The sequence below is a fragment of the Oryzias latipes genome, chromosome 16, assembly GCF_002234675.1.
Source record: "Oryzias latipes chromosome 16, ASM223467v1".
Taxonomy (NCBI): Eukaryota; Metazoa; Chordata; class Actinopteri; order Beloniformes; family Adrianichthyidae; genus Oryzias; species Oryzias latipes.
The window spans coordinates 4125985-4147145 of NC_019874.2; the positions used below are offsets into that span (position 1 = coordinate 4125985).

At 38.2% G+C, this 21161-nt stretch overlaps 1 protein-coding gene across 2 annotated transcripts in view; it reads left to right on the forward strand.

Moving 5' to 3' along the window:
• Positions 1-1581: 1581 nt before the first annotated feature.
• bckdhb (branched chain keto acid dehydrogenase E1 subunit beta) overlaps positions 1582-21161 on the forward strand; it is an 80838-nt gene continuing 61258 nt past the window's right edge. For both annotated transcript variants that reach the window (XM_023963898.1, XM_004086627.3), the window contains exons 1-6: positions 1582-2565; positions 4146-4223; positions 5593-5661; positions 13887-14020; positions 16179-16334; positions 18537-18645. In XM_023963898.1, coding sequence (XP_023819666.1) covers positions 2379-2565; positions 4146-4223; positions 5593-5661; positions 13887-14020; positions 16179-16334; positions 18537-18645 — 733 coding nt within the window. In that variant the 5' untranslated portion in view covers positions 1582-2378. The remainder of the gene's footprint in view (positions 2566-4145; positions 4224-5592; positions 5662-13886; positions 14021-16178; positions 16335-18536; positions 18646-21161) is intronic.

The window sequence follows — 21161 nt, forward strand, 5'->3', positions numbered from 1 at the left end:
TAGTGACTGACCACAAAAATGTCACAAAAAGGAGATAGAAATAAGTAAATAAATGCTTTTAAGAGGAAAGGGAGGTCACCGACATCAGTCAATATGCTTTATTCTGTGAGAGTCATGAATGTGTGCCCCAAAATAGAAAAGCTTTGGGTGAAAGATTTCCAAGATCAACTAACTCTAAAACTAAAAGTCTGGCCTGATGGTGGCGCTAGAGAACAGGTCAACTCCCTGATAGGTTTCATTATTAGGGAGCTATTTATGTATTTAACAAGTGAACAATGTACCTAACACAAAAACGTGGTTAACAATTTTATGTAAATCATTTTCTACAGGCAAATATCCCTGGGGTCAGATTTGCCCATAGGGTGAAATGTGTTTGTAATATCTAAGGATAATACAAGGCCAAAAGTAAAATTTGGGGGGGGGGGGGTAACTTTTTCATAAATACCTGAAAAAATGTTGATGTAAATTTGACATTACATTTGAACTCATTCACAGCATAATTCAGTCATATTCCATGAAATGCATTATCATGAAAATAAAAGGATGTGCATGTTAGAAACAGCAGTATAATCTCTTATTTCAATGTAGAATTAACATGTTTTTGTTTTGTTTTTTTCAAAATAAGGCCCGGTAAAACTGGTACCCAAAACAACACAGTAAAAGTCATATTCTAAGTTTTGGAACTGTTGCAACCAGTCTAACTGGCAGTTTAAAAACACACAAAATAGAAAAGAAGGGATACCTTTGAGTTTTTTTGTATCAGGATGTGCAGTCCAAGCCCAAAACTATACTAAAAAAAATTACAATTACATTGGCCCCACACACAAAAACAGGCTGTTAACTAAGCCAGCATTCCAAGTCATTCCATGCTGCAAAACATCCAAAAAGAAACGGCTTTAACACAGAAAGGGGAAATGATTGTATTTCATTAAAGTCCCACTTCGTTCATCTTTAGATCTATTTTTAAAGCGTTCCCGGTGATCTTTTAGTTATGATTATGGTCTTTTTAGCCAAAATAATAAAAATGTAAAAAAAAAACTATCATTCTCTGGAAAGTAGTTTCTGCAGAGCGGCAGGAGTTCACCAGAAATTCACCTCTGAATTGGCCTGACTGTTGGCATGGAGTAAGCCCCCCCCATTTGACATCATGTTTACACTCTCCTGAAGGCTTACAGCCCCTCACACCCCCAACACAAGACTATGGGTGCAACAAAAACGGTGAGTAGTATTGGAGGTATTCAGCAATACAGCTTTGATCCAGATTCCAGAGGAAAACAAAGACGTCCGTGGATCTACAAGGGGATGCATCAGAATGGAGCGGAGCAGGAAGCTTGCTGTTTGGAGCTTTATTGTCACAGCTACAAGCTTTTTCAAACCGCATTTTTTTTCTATTTGAATAAAGAAATACTCAAATGCATTTTAATTTTCTTTAAATATGTTCATCATGAGAAAAATTATGAAATACAATAACAGAAAAATATTGAAGCACTGTAACTAAAATAGTGGGGGAAAAACCTTCCAAAGCAAATTTTTTCCCAAGTGTTTTTGGATCAATTTTATCTTTTATTTTAATTTTATTCTGGCTGAAATTCAGTACATTTTTTGTCATTTGAGTGGCATCAGTTTTATCCATAGACGGTAAAAACAAGTCTATGGTCCAATCTTTATTTGTTTGTTCGTTCGTTTTTTCCTTTAGAGAAGTGAGTCTTTTCGGGCAGAAAATAAAGAAATCATTTGGAAAATGAGACTCATGTTATTGGATTCTAACGAGCTTTTCCTGTACTGCAAAGTTCTTCGTTAGTTTTAAAAATACAGTGTAACACTGAAAGGACACCGTATTTCTTCAAGTGCATTTTGTTTATGAAAATAAACAGACTTCCATCCACCGCTTACACCGCCCTCTCTTTTAACCAATCACAGGCATCGTCGCTTCAACACGGTGCGCTTCAATTTAAGAAAGAGCGCTCACTCTGCTCCCACACATTACAATAAAACATTTATTAATGTAATTATTTTACCTCTAGTTAGTCTGCTTTAAAAAACGTGTTGACCAAGAAATTTAGACCATTTTAAAATCTCGCATTGGCCATTGCTTTTTGGGTTATTTTTTTTTTCTTTTTTGCTGCACTGTGTATAACATTTATTTAGGATATAGCTACTATATTATTATTACAATGTTGTTGCATTTTTAAAACTCTAATCGTAATAACCACAGTTAGGACAATGTGTCATTAAACAAAGTGTGCTATCTATTTTGTCCATATTTTTCAAATTAGAGTGTTCCATGTTTTCTGTACCGAGTGGTGCCATCTTTCCAACAACACAGGATCTTTGTCACTTCTCTCGCTTGTCCTTCCTGGTCACTGACATCAACAGTGATGGCGGCTGCCGTACGATTCTTCATCCGAGGTGCAAACTCGAGACTCTCCGTCGGTACCGGGACTAGTGGCTCCTTAGGAGCAGCTTTGCTCAAACTTTCTCCGAGCTGCAGCTCTCGTTCTAAAACACAACGGAGACATGCAGCCCACTTTACCTACCAGCCTGACCCCGTCCCGACGCAGTATGGTGAGTGAGTGGCTCCTCCCCTTACCAACCAACCGCCGGCTAGCGCCGTCAGCTAGCATCACCTAACAACGGCAACAGAGTTTACAATGATGAAACGTCTTTTTACAGACTTCACAAAAACTGCAAAGAAGCGATTAAATTATATTATCAATGATAAAGTGGAAATGCAACTATTTCTGACGAGAAAAACCTAAAGTTTTATCAATATTCTTGATCATTCTGCTTAAACCCAAGACACAGTCTTTCGACTTTTATTGTCGAAACAAAATCTCTAATTTTGAGGATTTAAATATCATTGTATGATACATTTAATTAAATATATAAATTAACGTGCAATGTATGGACATGATTTAATATTATTAATCACTAACAAATCAGCCAAGCACAGGCTCAGAGCAACAAGTGAAGGTTTAGTTTATATTTACAAAAATACCTTTTAATTAATAACAGAAAAATTACAACACATCCTCTGCATAGAAACAAGTCTAATGACTTTAAACAAAAAGGACAAACTCCTATTAAACTGTTTAAATGAGTTGTTTTCATCAATCACTTACTATAGGCATGTCCAAAGTCCGGCCCGTGGGCCAAATATTCAAATTTCTGACAGGTTCCTGTCATTATTAAATCAAAAATATCCAGAACCCAGCACTTCCTAAGGACTCTGTACAGTTTCTGAATTGTGATTGGCTGAATTCCCTCCTAAGGAATGATTCAAGTCCTTCCTCTCTTCCTCCCATATTCCTCTTCATCGACAGTTTGTACTCTGCAAACTTTTGTGTTTTTCTGATCAGAACATCAGTGTTTTGTTCTTCTGATTCAAACTCTTTGTTTTGTTTTCCTGGTCACACGACTCACATATAGAAGTTTACTGTGAGCATTATATAAGAAACTAGAAGGAGCTGCATTTCCAGAAGAAAAAGCAGGGTTGAATGCTATATTGCTGAATGAAAATGAAACTTAAAGGGTAATAATGGGGGGGATAATTAAATAAAGAAATGATCAAAGTTGACCATGAATAAAGTGAAAGCAGCACAATAACAAGAAATATATTTTTGTGAAAAATGCCAGCGCCGGGTACCGAACCAACGAGCTTCTGCACCAAGGATTCCCCATTGATTTAAATGGAGGCAGAAATCCTGAAATATCTTGAAAAGACAAGGATTTGAAGGACCAAAGGTCAAAACTGGAAAAAGCTGAAAGAGCTGAACATTTTAATAGTAGAATGGTTTAAATAGCAGAAATATTGTAAGAGTGAAGCGCAAAGAAAAATGGTGGAAGATTATAAACAAATAATGAGAAACAGGAAAATAATGGGTTAAATGCTTTAAAGCAATGACCCAATATATTTCACAAAAATATCGTTTTTGTTATTGTGCTGTTTTCACTTTTTTTTTTTTTGCCAATTATTACCCTTTAAGTTTCATTTTCATTCATCAACATAGCATTCAACCCTGCTTTTTTTTCTGGAAATGCAGCTCCTTCTAGTTCTATATTGAGTTCTATGACGTTGGCGATCATCATCTGTTCCAAGATTCATTTTGACACTTCTTTGAGTTGACTCTTGTTTGCATTGCTAGGTGAAACTCAGAAGATGAACTTGTTCCAGTCGATTACAAGTGCCTTGGACAACACCCTCTCCAGTGATCCCACTGCAGGTAAGGCGAAGAGACAGCAAATGGACTATTACAAGGTAAAGGAGTCAGGGTTCTGCTGTATATGGATGCCATCAGTTCAGTACAGTTTATCAAGCTAAAGCCACTCAGTTTAGTTGGAATTTACAAAAATGGGCATTTATTAAATTCACATAAATTAACTCAGAGATAAAATAATTTACCATAAATTTTTTGGACCTTAGTTCACAATTAATATTTTCCAAAATTGACCGTTCGCTTTATAATCCGATGTGTCTTATGTATGAATCCTGGTTGTACTTCAAGGATTTTCTGTGGTACACAGCTCTCAAAAATCTATCAAAATGCTTTAGTAGGATTTTGATAAACTACAAAGCCGCAGTGCTTGATGGATTGTTGGAGCACTACAGTAACAGTAGTCAGGAGCCTGTGTACCCAATATGTAGTATGCTTTGACATAATAAACAGGAAAAGGGAGTTTATTGTTTGTGTTTTCTGTTTTACAACTAAACAGTGCTGAGTTTTTGTGAATAAAGTCTGACTTATTGCAGATAAAAGCGATGCACACATGGTATTATGTAAGACATTGAATATCCTGAAGAATTAAAACAGAACAATAATGTCTATCATTCTGGATTGAAAATCATTACTGTTGTCTGATATTTTGTAAATACTTGAAGCATTAAAACACCTGTCAGAAGCTTTTCTTCAGTTTTTATCGCAGTTGTCCCATTCTTGTATGATTTTTGTCATTTTTTAGGAATTTTCCCCCCACAAATTCCTAATTTTGCAGTAATTTTTGAGCATGTCTTTAGGAACTGCCTATGTTTTTCTTTTTCATCTTGTTACACATACCACAGTTAAAAATAATAGAAAACCACTCGAATCTATCATGTTTTAAACTACTATTTATGACGAGGACTTTTTGTTTATATCAGGTAAAAATGACCAGGCCAAAGTGATGGTGGAACCTTTTATAGCCAAAGTGTTTTAGGGTTAATGGTAGGAAAAGGTGTTATAAGGATTTTGAAATATCCATAAAAATCTTAAAAATAGGATCAGAAAAAGAAAAAGAAGCCTAAATTTTGCTAAACATCCAAATATCTCATCAAAAGGACCTGAAATCCTTACAGACATTCATCCAATATGTTTTCTGAGGAGATAAAGATAAAGATGTTTTGCTGAAATGCTGTAACCAATAACTGAAATGGAATAGGGAATTTTAAAGCATAAAAATGCCGAAATTAGTGTTTAATTTGTTTCTATTTGAAGCTGAGAGGTGTTTGCCTATGTCGAGGAAGCACAAGTTGCCTATTCTTATGACTTTTCCCTCCTTTTGTGTCTTCAATAACTCTCAGAGTGGCTGACTTGGGTTTGTGTGTTTGTTTTGCAGTTATCTTTGGTGAAGATGTTGCCTTTGGCGGAGTCTTCCGATGCACTGTTGGCCTGAGAGACAAATACGGTAAAGATGCCGTCTGCCTGACTAAATGTACAGCTACCGTATATTTGTATCTATTGTAAGTGTTCTTTTAATTAGGATTATGCCGCTTTTAGCCAAAAGTCTGTGTCATTTTTTCAAACCTATTTTCTGAAGAGCAGCCGTAGTTCATCAGAAATTTGCCTCTGAGTTGTGGGCGGAACTGTTGGCGCAGAAGTAGCCCGACACTGATATCCCATCATTCCTTCGTTTGCACTCTTTTCAGCTAGCTTACAGCCCCTCACAACCCCAAGCTAACATTTACAAAAAACAACCCCTAAAAAAGCGTCGCGTACGGTTTTGAGCCAGATGGCAGTTCTGACGAGGAAAATGAAGATATTAATGCGGGGGGGGGCAATTATTTTGACTCACGGGCCACATGGGGTTCTAAAATTGGATAGAAGGGCCGGACCAGGAGCAGATGTGTGGATGAGAAAGAAATACCATGGAATCTGGATGAAAACATTTGGATAGAGAGTTCTATTTTAAAACAGAGCATTTTAGAGTTTTTAGGGAAAAACTTTTGTTCTCAATTTAGAGCCAATTGCACCAACGGCTTGATTTACCTCATGTAAAACTTAGGAAAATGCTGCGTTCATGTGGAGTTTGAACAATAGGAAGAAGGAAAAACAACAAATCTTCAAACACCACATGGATGATGGAGCAGGTCGCCAAACCTTTTCTTGTGAGGCCACAATAACTCTTTTTCTTTAAACTTCTTTGATCTTTCTTTTATTGTAAAGCCTTATGATAAGGTTTTATTAATTCATGATCCTTTTAATAAAATAAATAAAACTATTTATGAAATAAAAAAATGACCAAATAACTGATTTTCAAAGACAAAAAGTCAGCAAAAATTTTTCTGATACATTGATAAAAAACAATAAATAGTGGATCCTCTCCCGTCATTTTCCCGTTCAAACTGAGCAGCTGTGTCCTGCACGTCTGTTTCTCATCCAGTAATAATGAAAAAAAAACACATTTCTACGTCTTTGGCTGCAGCTAAGCACTTTTCTGTGTTACCTTTTCAGCAGTACAGAGTTCCACCGTTTATTGCAGGAGTTACGTTCTTTGTAGGAAGAAAGGCGCTAAAGGCGCTATACAAGTATACGCCAATAACCGTGATCTGTGAAATCCACAGCGTCTGATTACAGACGTTTATGGCAGTAAAACTCCTCACTGCCCACTTTCTACACTTTTCTCCGACAGACATGAACATTTTCACACTCATCTCTTGTTTAAATTCTCAAACCTTCATAGAAATGAGGTCCAGGATCTTAGAATGAAAACAAAGATCTGATCGATTACAGATTTCTGATCTGAGGAGCTCCACGTTACTTTACAGGAGACACGGCACGGAGTAGATTGATTGACAGGGTCTCCAGCCAATCAGGACACAGAACAGGGTGTGCCGTTTAAAAAAAAGCAGCATAATCGCTCTAAAAGAACGAGCTAAACCGGGAAAGATGAACTGCAACGTAGAAAGGGAAGACTGTCTTCTGTTCTGTTTTTAGAGGTTTTCAGGTTGGAGCACAGACTGCAGAAGGGCAGAATAAAATGTCACTACTTGATCGTGTGGCCAGATAAAAATAAATAACATGGGTCTCTGATATTGTTCAGTGGGCCGGACCAAACATGGAGGTGGGCCGGAACCAGCCCGTGGGCCGCATTTTGCCCAGCCTGCATTAATGGATGTATTTTTCTGTAAATGGATGCATAAAAATGGAGCAGAGAAGAGAGACTTTGACCCGCTCATCGCTGTTTCAAAAAACCTGAGCTTTTTGCTGGCGGATTACCACAGCTTTTTATCAGCTCCTGATCCAACATCATTCAAATAAAGAAATGCTCAGAATTGCAGTTTTAATCTTAAATTCTTTTAATGTATATCCTCCATCATGAGAAAAATGCTGCAAGAAGTAGGTTTTAAAAAAAAAAATCAGTGTCTCTTATGACACCATTTGGACACTAGATGTCAGCATAACATTGCAAATCTTTTTACCTGCAAGCGCTCATCCTATTTCAGCTCACTGTTCACCCAGAGGACCACAAGGATCCGTTTGCTTATGCCCGGTGTGTGTTGTAGCTACAAGACAACACATGTAGTTGATATGAGCATCCTGACTGATTTTTTAAATGTTTTGCTTGTACCTGCTGTGGTCTGACATTGTTTTAACTTTTTATCTAAACTTTCATATCCATTGTTCGTTGTCAGAAACATACTGATAAATGTTGTTGACATGTACACAGCATATGTCAACAAGATAGGAACACGACACTGATAGCTGTGAAACATGCCAGGCCTTTAATGCAGATAACAAGCAGTACACACCAGCCTTCATATCTTCAACAGCATGCGCTGACAATCCAAAAGTGCTTGCTGTCAAGAGCGCTCTCCCCTCATTGGCTGCACATTTGGTTTGCTCACAACGTTTTAAGAGACTGACAGGTGATCTCATTCCACTTTTTTCACACAATGTTCAGAAAACGTAGCTTACACACAGACATTCTCTTTATTCTCCAGCAAATACTGCTATTTTCCTATAACTGTGATCCTATTTAGAGATGACCAAAAAGCTCAAAACTGACAATGTGTAGAAATAATGATGGATTGGATTTATCTGCGCTTTTCCAGACGCTCAAAGCGCTAACAATGTGTCCATCATTCATTCATACTTGGTGATGGTAAATACTGTTGTAGTCTCAGCTGCCCTGGGGCAGACTGACAGAGGCGTGGCTGCCAGTTCGTGCCCATGGCCCCTCTGACCATCACCGGGACATTCATACACATTCACACACCAGTGGAGCCACACTGGAGGCAGGGAGGGGGAAATGTCTTGCCTAAGGACACAACGACAGTTGACTGGGGGGAGCGAGGATCAAATCACGGACCATCATTGGTTGACCATTGGTCACCTTTGATCTTTGGACGACCTGCTCAACCGCCTGAGCCTCTACTTAGGTGATCTGCAGAACTTGTGCCTATTATGTTTTTATGTTGTGTTTTTTTTTAGTATACTAAGCAAATAAGTTCATTTAAGTGCAGACACAAGGGCTGTTATTAGAACTGGCAAAGAAGTAGTTTTCTCCACATAAAAAGTGGTCGAATCAGAGCATCTCCTGTTGTCAAACGAAGAAGCTAATAGCTGTTTGGTGATCCAAAAATCTAGTTACTCAATCCAAAAGTACGATATCCAACCAAAAAATGTTTAAAAAAATAATCTAATGTAATCAAAATCAGACTGCAAGGTTGCAGTACATCCATATTCCATTTTTTAAGGCACATTTATTGTTGGTCTTGTGAGAGTTCACCTATTGATACAAACGGTTCCTATGAATCCTGCATAGTCTCCTTTTGGATCACTTGAGTTGTTGCTAAGAAACATGGCATTAAATGTACAATTGAAAAGACTAATATGCATGTGCTCTAGTTTAGTATTCTGAAGAGATAATGCATTTTTGCAGACACTTTAAATCAAGACCTACAGGTAGCCTATAGGATGGTAGCATGTGTATACGTCCTACTTTTTTGGTACCTATACTGTAATCTTTACACTATAGAATTCACAATTTTACAGGTCAATAATGTTTTTACACCATTTGAATATGTTTTTGTAAAATTTTTGTAAAAATTGTGTTTGCCTTTCAAAGAATGTTGTACATAAGTGATTTAAACTTAACAAAGGTGAAACCTGCTAGAAGAAAATGCATTTTACATTTAGGACAAACAGAAAATAAGCTTTGTGCCTGAAAATGTGAAAATCCATTCATGGATTTGATGTGTCATTGTCTAAGGGACCCTGTGAATGAATTTTCCAAGGGAAACCCAGCCTAATTTTTGTAGCATATTTTCATGGAGTCCTTTTGACGTTTTTGGAAAAATAGATTTAAACATGCAGTGGTGGTCAAAAATGACCAAAGTTAGAGAAGTATATATTGTACATGTACTGTGGACACGCACTGTTTGGTGCAATCAACACTGAGTGTTTTTCATACTAAAAGTTTTGAAGTCTATAGATTGAATAACTACCCTGGTGCGACCTGCATCTGGAAGAGCACCTCTGAAGAAACGAAACTGTTGTCTCAGCGCGGACATTGGACAACTATGAAGCTTTCTGTCAGTAGAGTTACATTTCTTGTTGTGTCTACTGGATCTGGCTAATTTCCTTATCTTTTGGATTTTTGCAATACCCAAAGTTTTTGTTACATGTCACTTCCTGGTTGTGTTGTTGTTGGTTACTCTTGATTCGCAGAAAAAGACAAGTTAAGCCGTTGTTTGCCTGCTGACATTAGTGTCTGAATATCACATGTACTTCTAGCTAAATCTTTCGAAGGTCTAGCCAGAGAACTGCGGTTCAGTGTTTCCCCGTGCCATCACAAGCGGATACAAAGAACAATATACAAGCATAAATGTTGACACAATCAAGGACGCTATCGGAAGTCTCTGTTTACCTCTGTATACATCAATAGACTGTGCAGAAGCTGTCAATGGTAGAACTACAGATGCTACTTATAACACAGGAGATGACTGTTGTAGTCAGTGATACACAGCGGATTTCCACCAAGCCAAGATCTTATTCATGAGTGGACATCATGCTTTGACATTTCTTGTTTGTCTTGCATGTCTTTGTCAACCGCTAACAGAGCTATAGTGTTCATGTCGGACTGATGGTTGATCCACATTTTAGGGCGTGAGAACAGATTAAGAAAAATGTGGAGGGCTTGGTTAACTCTTTCTCCACATAGTCTCATACGTTAATTTGTCTGTACTGAGTTTACAGTTCTGTGGCAATATCTTCAGTGTGGGTGGGAACCTCAACCCAGAATCAAATATCATACACACAGTTGGGTCTTCTGCCATTAGGGGAAATCTGGTAATGTTCGTCTTAATGTTACCATCTGTGGGGTTTTTTTTCTAAATAAAAAGGCTTGTAAAAGAAATGTTTCTGGTGAATTCTATTTTTTCGATCTTTTTCAAAATCTCGTCCCAAGATTTAATAGTGTTGATCACCTGGATTGAACTGAACAAATAATTAGAAGCCTCCCACAGCAAATATATTGTAGTAATAATCATATTTGAGCTGCAACAACTTCTTCAACCCTAACCTGATGCAATCAAGAGCTTTAAGTTTCTTAAGCAACCATGTAGAAAAAACCTGTGGAAAAGAGTCTCAAGAACAATTTCTTGTTCTGATTAAATAAAAAGTATGTTGTAAACTAAATACAATCGTAAATTAAGTGTGCTCAAAAGACTGCTTTTAAATAGTTGCCTACTAGGTATATTTTTTGCTTAAGAGCATACGTTCTGGGGTTACTTTCAGTCTTTCATGAGCCTTGCTCAAACATTAAAAAACAGAAAAAAGTAAGTAAGTGTGTAAGTAAAACAGACTTGTTGAGCTACGTGCATTTAAGAAATTGCTAAACCTGGGTTCTTTATCTCATGCTGTTCACTCTGAACAAGCAGGGAGTGCTTCTTCTTCTTTTTCCTTTGCCACTGCGCATGTCCAGCACCTTGGATAAAGCTTGGTGCGAAATGTCGCTCCAGGCTTTTTCTTTCACACACAGCTCTGTTCTGATATATGAAAGACTTGGTGTCATATAACTCCAGCCAGGCACAAACTGCAATTGTTAATGTCTCCGTCATGATCAAATTTTAAACGGTTGGCACTTCCACAAATTAAAAGGGACACTATCCATATGTCTAACCAAGTCCCAGTTGGTCAAAGTTTGACCTGGTTTAACTTTAAACTCATGTTCAATGGCCATGGGTTTTGTACGTAGAGTCGGAAAATGGCCATAAACACTTGCATAGCTACATATGAAAGCCAAATGAAATGCGCTTTTTACGCAGGCCTTTCATTGAAAGGGGTTGCTTGAACGTATGTTGTTGAACTTAAGTTGTGAACTTAACGTTAATTGACCCAACTTTGCAACCAAAAAATAACATGCCAAGAGCCTGGTTTTAAAATTTGTTTCTAGCTTCCTGGCTATATTTTATGTCTGTGACAACTGTGCTGTGTTAACTTTTAAGAACATTTTTCATTAAGTTTATAATTGCCACTAAAATGATGGACAATATATATTTGCCCTCTTTTCTTTTGTCTTTTTAACAAGTTTTTGTCAAATCGTCGGCCCTTAAACAACTATAATAATTTCCTGCTGACAACTGTAAGCTAGGTTTGGGGTGCAAAATTGCATAATTTTTGAAAAGTTTTAGGATTTTTGCTTCACAGTTGGGTGTAACTGAAGCTGAAACACTGAGTTTGAATACAAAACAAGGTACAATAAACAAGGTCAACTAAGCACCTGACTCAGTTGCTCAGCGTTCGAGTGTCCCCACTGAAATGGAAAATGGAAGAAGAAACGTTATTTGTCCCCGCAGAGATTTTGGTTTGCTGCATTTCCAGAATAAAAAGCGTTCCAGAAAAACATGCTTAGATAATTAGCTGAAGAACAACAGGTCGGTCTGCGATGGCTAATTACTTGGTTGGATAGTTTTGTGGTTTTCAAAATTTTAACAGCCTGGGAATTAAATAAAACTGTTTCCGGTTCTGTGCTGCTCTCGGGGTGGGGGCAATGTCTGCAACTAGATGACAGAATGGGGAAAGAGGAAGTGCGTGGGTGTTCCTTGACAGCAATAATCTTTTTTGCTCTCCTCTCGACTCCTGATGGATATAGATTTTCAATACCTGCTAGGGAGATTGCCAGGGGTTTGCCTGCTGTACGGCTGTCTGTTAAAAAATTATTCAGAAATTAAGCCCCAATATTATAATGATATTATAATAAAATTTACATGATTTCCACATTTAAGGGCTGAAGAAGAAATTAATAGGCTTCCTTGTAAAATCCTCACACTGCACAAGGTTACACGGTAAATTGAAGTCAAGTTTAATGTTCGGTAATAACAAAAATCTCTTTGGTAACAGAAATAACCAATAGTCTATAGCTCTCTTGAATTTTAGCCAAATACAGTCCTTCAAAAACAAACCAGCGAGACAAGGTAAACACAATTAAAACAACATAAATGTTTATCACAGATAGAAAATTGGATGTCATTAGCTTGTTTGGAGTTCATTTTCCCTTTACTCTATAAGCCGTTTTAATGACGAGAAGTCTCGAATCCGTCCGACAGTAGCTGGCTTTTCCTTTTGCTTTCATTGACGTCAGAAGAGCTGACCTTTGGAGAGGGATCATTATTTTCCATCTCATCCTTGTGTACAGTGACGAGCACAAAGCTGTTTTTATCCCTCTCACTACAGAAAAGGGTGATGCACACATCTGCCATCTGCAGCCATTACACAGAACAGAGGTTAATGCAGGGCGGACACCATATGAATGGCTTTTACGAGATGAATGCATTCACCTGGGTGATCTGGTGCTCCATTCAGCAGCGGCTTGCCGCTGGACCCTCCTGGATAATGTTTTCCTGAGAACAACAGCACACATTGACGGCGTGCTCACCCAGATCTCCTTCTCGCTCCAGCGTTTAGCTTTTTTGACTTAAAGCGCTGCCGTTTTCAGACTGCCAAATGTAGAGGCTCAAAAAAGACCACGCACATTTTCACAAAGGGCATCTTTGTTTTGCCACAAATGTCATCTTTTTAGAGATCAACTGGACTACCCTCTGAATCCTTTGAAACACAGAAGCACCCATTTTATTTGCTATAACTTTGCAAGTAAGTACATAGTTGGGTTTCATTTCAAGCCTGAGCAACCAGGCACTAAATTTTCATCTCTTGATTAATGGTTCATTCTTCCAAAGGTTTGCGGCGCTGTGGTTCAGAACTGAACTTTGTGAACAGAGAGGGCACTTGAGGGCACAATTTGACTCCTCAGAATTAAACTTCCCAGCAAAGCAGAGGAAGACTGAAGTGGCAAATTCACAAAGATGAGAGCAAAAATAACATTTGCATCCTAAATTTAGTGCTCCCCTCTTGCGGTTTTTTCTAAAATTATAGGGTGGAGAATGGAAAAAAGATGTCTACTGTTTTTACTTAAGGGGGATTGTGTGCATGTGTGAGAATCACTTGATTGGTTGACTGGAGTGGCGGAGAATTTGTGAACTTATCGTGTAAGGCAACACAACAATGCAGTAAACCTTAATTTGAGATTCTATTATTTCACCACACCTTAACCATTGATGTTTGTAAGATCCATGAAGGGTCTCTTCTTTCTTGCAAAGTGGTCACCTCTTATTCTGCTTTTGTTTCCAGGTAAGGACAGAGTCTTCAACACTCCCCTTTGTGAGCAGGGGATTGTGGGATTTGGCATTGGTGCGGCGGTTGCAGGGGCCACTGCCATCGCTGAGATCCAATTTGCAGACTACATCTTCCCAGCATTTGACCAGGTAAAGCATATGCCATTGCTCAGTCGTAAACCCTTCATTTTTTTAAAGGAGTTTAGGTAAATGACATTTACTGGCATTGGTACAAGTGCTTCTCTACGGAGGACGAGTTTTGGATGAGAACATGTCCACTGCTTTTTGGATCAAAACTCATTTCTCCCAGCATGCATGTTTCTAGTTTGCTTAATACTTAAAAAGGTATCATATTCTGATGAACATCATTTTTTAGTTAATGTTTTGGATGGGAACATCAGATAACTGACTTGTAGATGTTTCCAGCAAAAAAATAAATAAAAAAAAAGGCTCAAACAAAATCTTTGTCAGAACCTCTCTATGAATTTCTTCATCACACCAAGCCTAATCAGATCAAGTCATCTGAAAAAAAAACAAAAAACTCACACAGCTGTGACAATAAATGAAGTTTAAAGATGAGGCAATATTTCAGTATTTCATTAGTCTTAGGAGCCAGAAAGTGATATTACAGTAGATCATCTACAGAACGTTTAAACAACATTTAGTCTTTCATTCAACAATCTCTTTTATAGCTTTTAACTAGTAAATGTTGCTTTGAATACAGTCCATTTATGAACATTTAAATATAAGTGGCAATATTCAAACTCTTTGCATCTCAATGGATCGTGGTTGAGGAGGGAAACGCACTATACTTTTAATCAGCAAGACACCAGTTAAAGTCACCATTTGGTTGAGTCAGAAGGAGCACTGGCTGGAAAAGTGTGTACCCTTTGATTTAAAAATATAGGAAAAAACATCAAATTGAGAGGGGCTCTCATTTTTTCGTAGTTGCTTCTAGTATAAGTCCATAGAAGGCTCTTCCTATCTGCACACAATGTGTTCTGGTGTTTGGTGGGACCATGGCTAGCTTTGACAATTCTCGTGTTATTGATAAGCCATCTGTTTAAAAGAAACTAGTAGCATTGTATTTGCCATTCCCTGATGGTTTTCTAACTGCATATTGTCAGATTTTTTCATAATTAAAAGTGAATTTCCTCATGAGGGTTTGTGTTAGTCAGTATGGACGGCAATTCTAATGTCAAAACACAAATGCTTTGTATTGGTGACTCTGTGAATATCTTTTTCTAGAAAACATAGTTTTATGTTGGTAGGAATCTATTTTGCATATACGGAACTCATCGTGAATGCTATTTTTTTATAGAAACTTTTGGACTTTGTGTTATTTTTAAGACTATACAATAATTTGTCAGTAATTTTACACACTGATGTGTAACCAGGTTTTATGGGCTTTAAGTCACCTTCATGGAAACATGACCTTTAATGTTTAATGTTGTACTTTGTACCTAACAAAAGAAGCCCTCTCCAGTCGTGACACTGACGATTGTGACATGATGTTGGTTTGTGTTTTGCTTTGCATACATGTTGACACTTCCATCACTGGTGGTACTTGCCCTCCACATGACAAATGTACGGCCCCTTCCGTCTGTCAAGGCAATGTGAACCCTAAGATGTTTCATTAGTGTTATTTTCTCTGAGCTTTTTGATTTGCTTTGGAGGCACGGTAAAATCAATCTGTTGTTGGGCCTTGAATGTCCCCATGTGTGGCCATGCTTAAACAGATGCATCTTAAACTGACCTTTAGAGAGACAGAAATCCTGAATTAATAGTTTCTCTGACTTTCACAAAGAAAGAGATTTGGACAATTGTCTAAAAGAGTGTAAGCATAAGTGAAAGACACCTCAGGGCAAAAGGCTTTCTTTTTTTTAAACTAATATTTCATTTTGATATTTACAAGGTTAACTTGCTTTGACATTTAGATATATTCTATTTGTTTACAAAGGTTTTATTACATTACAGTAATAGTGTTTGTTCTACTGCAATGTTAAACATGTCATATAAAGAATATACTATGGCAAGGTTATATGTGTTACAAAAATATAAAAGAAAAATAAATAAGGTCATGATGAGTGTCTTTGTAGACTTCACTTGTAGTTTTTCTCATTTGTCCCACATAACGTGTTCTACCATGAAGACTTTTCTCTTGTTGTGACACTGCAGAGGACTAATTTTGTCAGTTTGATAAATTGACCCAGGCTAAATGTTCATACAAATGTTAAAGTAACCTTTACGAAACATTAGTATTTATCTGCTGTCATTTTGCCCGAATTCTTTTCCATATTTTTTCCAGATTGTCAACGAGGCGGCCAAATATCGCTACCGCTCAGGCAACTTGTTTGACTGTGGGAACCTTACCATTCGGGCTCCATGGGGTTGTGTTGGCCATGGCTCTCTTTACCACTCTCAAAGCCCTGAGGCCTTTTTTGCCCACTGCCCTGGTATCAAGGTCAGTCCACATAAAGTTAAAGACAACATCAAGTGCAGCTTCACAGACGGGGACCCGCCTCACCACAGCAGAGCAGTGATGCAGGTTCCCTCCCAGAGCCGCATCGGCTGAACAGTAGCTGACCCAGTGGGGGAGGACCCAACTGAGGAAGCACTGGAAATAGAAAATGATCATTAGAATGTTCAGAAAACCTTAATACAGTGATAAAAACAATAAATAATGAAAAAATAAAACAGAAAAAATAAGGAATGCTAAAATTGAGTTATTAATAATCCATTGCAGAAATCGCAAGACTTAACAAAATACAAAATAAATACAATTATTATAACAATGAAAGCCAGGTTAAAAAGATGGGTCTTGAGCCTTTTCTTAAAAGCAACTACTGCGGCTGTCAGGTCCTCTGGCAGACTGTTCCATAAACAAGGGCCATAGTGCTGAAAAGATGCCTCTTCATAAGTTTTGGTTTTTACAGTTGGAATGGTTAGAAGACCAGTGCCAGAGGCTATCAGGGTCTACAAGGGTTCATATTTCACTAAAGGTCTAAGAGATAAGAAAGCGCAAGGTCATTAATACATTTAAAAACCATTAAAATTATCTTAAAATCAATCCTAAAGCATATGAAGGGCCACTGCGGGGATCTTAAAATTGGGGTGATGTTCAACCCGCCTCCTGGTCTTGGTGAGAACTCGTACAACAGAGTTCTGGAGAAGCTGAAGGTTCTTAATGTTGTTTTTTTGGAAGACTAGTAAGCAGTGCGTTACAATAATAAATCCAACTGATGATAGAAGCATGCATCAGCATTTTCATATTAGCAGGAGGGAAAAGTGGGGGGACCCTAGCCACATTTTTAAGATGATAAAAACAGTTTGGATCACCTGCTTAATTATGAGGAATAAAAGTTAGCTTGGAGTCAAAAATGATGCCTGTTTCTGAATAACTTGATCAGAATTTATTTAGCTTGAAAAACTTTTTGTATCTCTTGGCTTCAGAGCCAATGACTAAAATTACAGTTTTTTCCTGGTTCAATTACAAAAAATTATTTGCCATTCATAATTTCACATCTAAAATACAGTTAAAAAATGCTTCTATTGGTTTTGTGTCATCAGGAGACATAGCTGTGTACAGCTGGGTATCATCAGCATAGCTATGAAAACTGATGTTGTGGCTTCTGATGACATTCTCCACTGGAAGCATGTAAATGTTAAAAAGCAAGGGGCCGAGGAAGGAGCCTTGAGGCACACCACATTTAATTTTGTGGACTAGAAAACTCAATTAAATCAGAGCTCGGTTTTGGTGGTTGGTATACTGTGTTGCATAAAATTGGAGGGATATTAAAAACAAAGGTGTGATGTTCAAAGCTGGGGTAGTGATCTAAGGAAATACTAAGACACAGAAATGTATTTTGAAAGTACAAGAAGTAAAGTTTTAGTTTGTTATGGTTATAGTTAAGCAACTTTGAGAACTCAACAGTCCAGAACAACATTGTTGGAGAAAAGATGAAGAAGTGTGTGAAAGCGGGTTGGAATTAAATTTGACAGTTTTTCTTAGAGAACCCCTATGTTCCTTTCTGTAGCATTAGTCTGTTAAATGAAAAAAATCTGTGTATGGATTTGTCTCACTAAAACAGGTCCATTTTTAACAAACCAAGACTTTTTTTTTCAACATTTAAACTAATGTACTGATGTGTAACTAACTTTGGAATTCACAAGTATGATTTCTTCCTGTTAAGAAGAATATTTGCATTGACCCATCCAGTTTGTGATCAGGGATTTCACAGCTAAAAGCAGGAGGACCTTGAACAAAAGAGGGAGAATTGTACGTTTCATCCGTGACTGTAACAAACAGGTTGCCTTCTCACCAAAGGTCAGACTAATAAATACTAATCTGGCATAACATCAACGCTGGCCCCTCCACCTAAGGATCAGTCCTGACATACGTACAGCTGCAGAACCTTGATGCACCTCCCATAAAGTGTTACCTTCACTACCTTAAAGCAAAACAATCTTACATTTTTACATCAACATGTCGGACAAAAAAGAAAAAGAAGAAATAGTTTAAATGTCTCATCAATATTTTACAATTTAAGTTTAAACCCTTTGTTTGATTGTTTTCTGTCAGTTGAACAAATAGCTTTTGTTGTATGATGAATATAATGAATATAATAAAAATGTGTTCATGTTTAACATGACATTTGATCCTCAGGTTGTGATACCTCGTGGTCCAATGCAGGCCAAAGGGCTGCTGCTGTCATGCATCACTGACCAGAACCCATGCATCTTCTTTGAGCCCAAGATTCTTTACAGAGCAGCTGGTAAGCCCTTTGGCCTTTAGTTCTGTTATAACAAATGAGGACAATTATTTTATCGCATCATCTATTTTTTGATATTCCTCTATATATACTTCTATATTCCTCTAGTATTTGAAAAATCAATTATTATGTACAACAATTAATGTATACAAATACCGTATTTTCACCACCATAGGGCGCACTGGGTTATAGGGCGCGGTCTCTGTTATGGATAACTTCGCGGTATTTGACACACACAAAAGGCGCACCGGGGTTTAAGACGCGGGCACATTATAACATACTGGTAAAACATGCATGCTAGTGTGTGTTTAAAAAAAAAGTTGGTTGTGATTTATTTTTTATATTTTCAGTCATCAATCTGTATCCAAAAATCCACCAAAGTCCTCATCTTCTGGATCTGAAATGAACAGCTGGGCTAAATTTCTATCAAACACAGCAGGTTCTCTTTCGTCATTGTCAGAGTCTGTCTTGTTGCCGTGCGGCTCCTCATGAATGATGCCGGCTTTTCGGCACTTCGAAAGCAGTGCAAGCAGACACGTTAGCCCAAGCTTCTACAATCCATTCACAAACTGTGGCGTAATTCCCCCTGCGCTGCCTCCCACAACCATAAAAGCCGACTTTTCCTGCCCCGTTGTGCGTATCCTACCATCCCAGTGTGACTCACCGGGATGTTGAAAGTCAGCGGCGCCCTGTCCATGTTGGTAATTGTGGCTGGAGGTGTTTATCTGCGATCTTTTCACTGCAGTATAAGCGGAAGATTAACAGCTTTTCATTGTAAAATGCTGGAAGTCGCTGCGGCACTGTAATCCTCGCCTGGATGGAAAGATGACGGTGTTTCAAGTGAAAATGAAAGCATTACTGCCCTCAGTTGAATGGTCTTTACAGAGAAGCTTCTCTGTAAAGTGATGGATTACCAATCAGGTACTCGATTCGCCTATTTTTCACGGAAACTCAGCTTCGTCTTTGTGACTGTCAGAGTTCGTTTTCCAGCTGCCTCTACTTGTGAACCATAGATTCATTCAGCTTGAATTCTCTGCAGCTGCTCCCATGTTCCTCTCTGTAGCTGATAGCTTGCAGTTTAAACTGTAAAAATACGGTAAGTGATTTGAAAATGTGATTTCCTGGATTCTTCTTTTATATTCTGTCTCTCGCAATTGAGGTTTACTTACGATAAACATTAGAGACATAACTCATCTTTACAAGTGTGGGACGACTTGCTGAGTTGGGACTGCCAAATCATTTTTGTTACGCTGTATGCTGTGACTGTTTCTAATTAGCAGTGAAGTTCTAATGATCTTCTACACTAAAAACAAGGGTCTCAAACCGTCCTAAGAGGGGTCTTCATACCAATCCATTACGCTCAACAGTGTTTTATTAACAGCAAATAGCCCTGCACTAGTAGGTAAACCATGACTGATGACAAGGTCAAGAGCGTGCCCCCCTTCTTTTCATTCATTCATCTTCTTCCGTTTATCCCCTTTCGGGGTCACGGGGCTGCCGGAGTCTATCCCGGCCACGAAGGCAGGACAGGTCGCCAGTCTGTCGCAGGGTAGTCCACAATCACACACCCATGCACTCTCACATTCACACCTAGGGACAATTAACCTATGAAGCATGTCTTCGGTGGGCCCTGCAAATCCATGAAAACGAGCGGGTTCTCACGAGCTGACGTGAGAACAGTGAGAACAGCCCCTTCCAGGAAGAGTCTGTGCTGCCAGCACCGCCCCCAGGCTAACACACACACCTACCTTCTCCGTTTAGTTATAGCGGCTAAACCGCTTTCCTTTTACTCACAATATGCTCACCCATCTTTGCAAAAGTTTGGGTGTTGTTTGTTTTTGTGGGCGAAACGCTGACACACTGCTAAGGGCTGACTCTAGGTTGACGTCATGAAATGGGTGGCACCCACACGGTGTGAAAGCTGGAGCCTCAGAGATCGAGTCGTCTTACTTCCAGGTTGAAAAAACACTGATGAAAATAACTAATAATTAATTTTAAAAAAGTTGTGTGCCAAAGGTTGTCATATACATGGATGTTGTGGCATAGGCATTTTAATTGATATGTAATTACTTTACTGGTCTTATCATGATATGATGGGTCATCACAGGTTCACACCATTCCATCTTCTTCTGCATTGTTTAGAGACGGTCAGTGGGGCTCCATAATCGTCCAATTAATTTTAAAACTAATCTTCTAATTCTCAATTCCCAGACGTTGGTTTCTAGATGTTTGCTGGGTAGTTCACTTTCTAAATTTGAAATATGCTTTCCTGGGAAAGGATTACCAGCTGACTAAGGGCTTTTTAAAGATGAAACTTGCTATTTAGTCAGTAATATTAAATGCAGAAACATTTATCATTTTTTTATTGCTCTTTCTGTGCAGTGAGCAGCAACATTTGGCTTTTTGAGTCTAACATTTTTGGTCCTTTGCTTTCGTGAATATTTCAAACCCAGTGACTTAGCTATTTGTGTGTAAAAATACATAAACAGGCTTTACTCAGTTTTGAACATAGCATCTGA